Here is a 4,191-nt window from a genome sequence, read left to right as displayed (position 1 = left end):
CTAAATCTTTGGTACATTAGTATAAAGCTCCATAAGTGCACGTTGGTTGAATAGGAGAGAAACATGTTCCTCCATCACGACAGACGAGTCTTAAACACTTTTCCTCCTGTTAGAATTCAGTGGAAGCCTCAGCAGTTATTTTTAATCCAAACTATTTTGCACAGCGATCAGTGTTTAAAAGAGTTGGATCAACTGGATGCTGCGTCGGAGGCTCGCACACCCAGCTCTTCCAGGCAGCGCTGCAAGTTGCTCTTCCTGTCAGGATACTGGTTTTCTCTGATCTTCTTCCTGATGAGGGCAGCAGCATCTTCAATGAATGTTGAACACTTCACAGTAGATGTGCAGGATGGTACGAGAAGATCAAGGTTGGCCTTAAGAGCCATGCCAAACAGGAAACGCAGGAACATGTCCAGTTTGCCGTCGTCACACAGCAGGCTTCTGTCCACAGCGCTCTTGTACAGCTCCATTGTCTTGTGGCCCTTAAAAATCCCCTTCATCTTGTCCTTCAGCTGCTGCTCAAAAACGCTCTTCCCCTGGTTCCTGAAGGTGAAAAACACATAAAAGGCAGCAAGGTACTCTTGCATGGTGGGGTGGATAAAGCTGATGGAATTCTCAGTATACAAGACAAATGGCGATGTGAGGTACTGTGTGCACAGGCCACTGTTATTCACTGCCTCATCGATGTCGATCTCATCCTTCTCATCTTTCCAGTCGTGCTTGGTGATCTTGAACATGCCTTTTTCCAGCATGTTGAATGCCAACTTCCCAAGTTTCATGAGGAAGTCTCTCTCTTTATCTGGGCTTTGTTGTGGAGCTCTAAATATGCGACGCTGACGTGTGAGTGCGAGCAGCAACTTTGTGTACATGTAGGTGATGCTGCTGGGCAGCTCCGCCCGGGGCCCCTGTTCCTTCAATATGTGCTGGTACTCATCGGCCACCAGTACGCAAAACAAGGGCAGGTGGCACATGATGCGGAGGGTTTTGGAGGAGTTGATGTACGCAATAACGCGAGCTGCTTGATCCGGGTCCTTAAATCTCTTCTTGAAGTATTCGTCCTTTTCTTCGTCACGGAAACCACATACATCTATTTCATCATGACGTGTATCCCAAGGAACGCAGCGTCTTATTTGCGGCCGAGAAAAGACCAGGAACAGGCCGCGCCAGAGCAGCTTATTTCGGAGGAGATTGACCACGAAAACGTTCAGGGAGACAGGTTCTCTATAGTTACAGATAGTTGAAGTGTTATAAAAGTCCAGCTCCCCTTTGTACTCATCAAGACCGTCAAAGATGAACATTATTTTGCATTCCTCGCATTGATAATCCTCCTCCCTCAGTTTTTTTGTTTCTGGGTAGAGCGTGTGTAGTAATTCCAACAGGCAGACCTTGGAATCCTCGTACTTTTTAAGGTCTCTGAACGTCAAAGGAAACAGGAAGGACACGTGTTGGTGGGACCGCTCTTCCATCCAATCGAGGACCAACCTTCTGACTGCCATCGTTTTCCCCGACCCTGCCACTCCTGTGATCAGCACAAACTTTAAGTATGATTTCTCCTCCCTTTCAGCGCTCAAAATATCCTTAGTAGAAAGCAGTTTCGCTGTCTTCCGGTTGGTGTCCAGCTTCGGTATGGTCATGACCTCATGTTCAATATTTGGGCCATTATCACACGTCGAGGTTATGAAGAGATTAGCAAAGACATCGTCAACAGGCCTCTTCTCTCCCTGCTCGGCCAAATCTTCACATACTTCACCGTATATACTCTTCAGAGTCTTGCATAAATCGTGACGTACTTCATCTGAGAAAAAGAAAAATATATATGTAAATATGTGTGAGGATTTCTTACGAGCTGGTAGTGAACCGGAGGGCCTTTGATTTAATTGTACTTTGACAATTATCTCATTTGGCTTGTGTAAATATATTATCCAACAGTTTGGTTGAGATTAAACTAACAGTAATAAAACATTAATACAGGCACCTACTTACTTCTGAGGCACAACGTCCGGAGATAATCAATCATGTCCTTTTGCCCAATTTCCCCAAGTAGGGTTTCGGTGATCTGCAACGACAACTCCAGGTCGTGACACTCGAGCAACCGGTCCACCAGGTCCACCATGTCCATGCCTTGCGGAGGAGTGTTGAATGACTGAGGGTAATGCTTCCACAGCATAATCTTGAATCTCTTAAAGTCCCCCTCGGACAGCTTCCCAAGGGTTTTAGAAATAGCCTGATTCCAAAAGAATTAAGTGCCGTTTTTAGAAACTAGAGAATAATTTATTTGTAAGTTCTTTAAAACTGTTAAAGACAAAAAGGGAAACAAACTAACCTTGAAAGTGAAAGCCACTGTCAGAGAAGGATGCCTGCTCTCTTTTGGGGCTTGGATTATCTCAGGTGTGTCAGGAAGCTCTGAGACAGCTTCATCTTTGCTTTTAACCCTGGTGATTCCACAGTGGAGAGATGTAAACATATGTTAGTGTCTGTTTAGTAATTACACACACTAACCTGTCTAAGTGCAAGGGCATAGGTGTGTATTTCTTACTTGGGGATGAGCTTTTCACAATCGTCACTGTCCATGGAGTAGCAGCTGGAGTATGAATCTGCTTTGTTTAGCTGGACCCTAAAACAAGGATGACAAGAGGGGTTAAAGTTATTTTCTACAAAACGTAATTACAGAACGTGCAGTATTTTAAAAGGTACAAACTACAAGCACAGCTGCTTCCTGGATTTCCTGGGATGAATGCAGGAATTTAAAGACTGATTTAAGCTTTGAATACTTTGTCTTGTTTGCACCTGGTGGAGGATCCCTCTTCGTCATCCATGTTGCATGAGCTCTCCTCACTTGTCATTGATTTGTAGCTCAGAGCTGGAGGAAAGGCCTGGTCCACAAAATGCCTGGAAAAAGCAAGAATAGCAGGACGACAGTTTGTCAATTGCTCAGTGGCCACATAAAACTCACTGTTCCGTAGTACATGCCAGATAAGCTGCAACAAGCCTGTCAAAGTCAAGGGTATTTGAATTTGGGGATGTGGACTTAAAGTTAATGGACAAGCATGGACTTATTTTATCTTTTTTATTTTTCTTGGCTTTGTATTGATTCTGCTGAGACTCTGCCATTTGTGAACCCCTAGGCTTTAGTTTTCTTGTTTTATTTCTGTGCATGGTTTTAAACCAAAAGGACAAAAGACAACCGAGAAGGAGGATTTAATGTGATACGGTCATCACATTTAATTCAGGTATATTACACCCAATTACCCCTGTATTTAACCAAGAGTACATTGTAATTCAACATAAAAACAGAAAGATGGAGCAAGAGAAGTTCTTCATTCACTCCAATAGGGGAAAGCTGCCACACCTCCTTGTTGTTACAAGTAACATTCTTTTTACCTTTACTGTACCTCTGCAATGATAGTATGGGGCTAGTAGTTATTTTTCAACTTCAGATATATTTGCACTACTTTCCATAAAATACTACCCTACAGTGAGCTTGTAATTAAATCAATTAAATTGTAATTAAATCTCAGTACCAGTGGCTGGTATCCATTGGACTCGGCCCCAGATCCAGAGAAGGTCTTCTCTCAGGGATGTAGTAGAGGTCGTCTTCATCTTCATCTTCATTAGTGCCACTCTGTCCTCTACCAGACACGGCATCCCCGAGAGAAGAGCTGCCTGACGGCGTGACTATCTCCTCAGTGTTGTTCATGTCCTCAGTGTCCATCATGTTATGGAAAGGGTCAGCCAACGTTAACACGACGAGCTCATACAGCAATCACTTTTTGTTTTCCAGAGATGGTCTCAGGACAGTAACCTCTGTACCTGCAGAAGAACAAACGTGGGAAATACAATATAGCGGTTTTTTTTAAATTCTCTATCAGGGTGCTTAAGGAACTTAACACCAAACCAGTAATTCAGGTTTCTTCTGTTAGAAGCCTATCCAGCCTGTGTCTGGGCAACATTCTGCTACTGCATTGCCTTGTAAAAAGATAATTGCATGCAAGGTCACAGAAATTTCCATTCAATTCAAAATTATTTACATGTTATTGAACTTAAATCGCCTTTGTTTAGTGTTGCAGACTTTATGGTAGATACAGAACAATTAAATGATGACCTCATAAGGAGCAAGATTACCTCCCCTTTCTCTGCAAACGAAACGAGCAAAAGTGGCAGTTGGTCAAGACCACACCCCCAACCTCCACCTTG

The 4,191-nt window shown here is 43.4% G+C and overlaps 1 protein-coding gene across 1 annotated transcript in view; it reads right to left on the bottom strand.

Moving 5' to 3' along the window:
* The window catches only part of nlrc3l1 (NLR family, CARD domain containing 3-like 1), a 5,969-nt gene that overhangs the window by 539 nt on the left and 1,239 nt on the right, over nucleotides 1-4,191 (bottom strand). The window contains exons 2-7 of the mRNA XM_032533963.1: nucleotides 3,519-3,807; nucleotides 2,785-2,886; nucleotides 2,534-2,611; nucleotides 2,321-2,429; nucleotides 1,981-2,221; nucleotides 1-1,792 (exon numbers count right to left, since the gene is read on the bottom strand). The exon at nucleotides 1-1,792 is cut by the window's left edge and continues 539 nt beyond it. Coding sequence (XP_032389854.1) covers nucleotides 189-1,792; nucleotides 1,981-2,221; nucleotides 2,321-2,429; nucleotides 2,534-2,611; nucleotides 2,785-2,886; nucleotides 3,519-3,712 — 2,328 coding nt within the window. The 5' untranslated portion in view covers nucleotides 3,713-3,807 and the 3' untranslated portion in view covers nucleotides 1-188. The remainder of the gene's footprint in view (nucleotides 1,793-1,980; nucleotides 2,222-2,320; nucleotides 2,430-2,533; nucleotides 2,612-2,784; nucleotides 2,887-3,518; nucleotides 3,808-4,191) is intronic.

This window comes from Etheostoma spectabile, chromosome 13 (genome assembly GCF_008692095.1).
Source record: "Etheostoma spectabile isolate EspeVRDwgs_2016 chromosome 13, UIUC_Espe_1.0, whole genome shotgun sequence".
NCBI classification, from domain to species: Eukaryota; Metazoa; Chordata; class Actinopteri; order Perciformes; family Percidae; genus Etheostoma; species Etheostoma spectabile.
The sequence above is the reverse complement of the archived record's forward strand: the minus strand, read 5'-3'. Positions and strand labels throughout refer to the sequence as shown.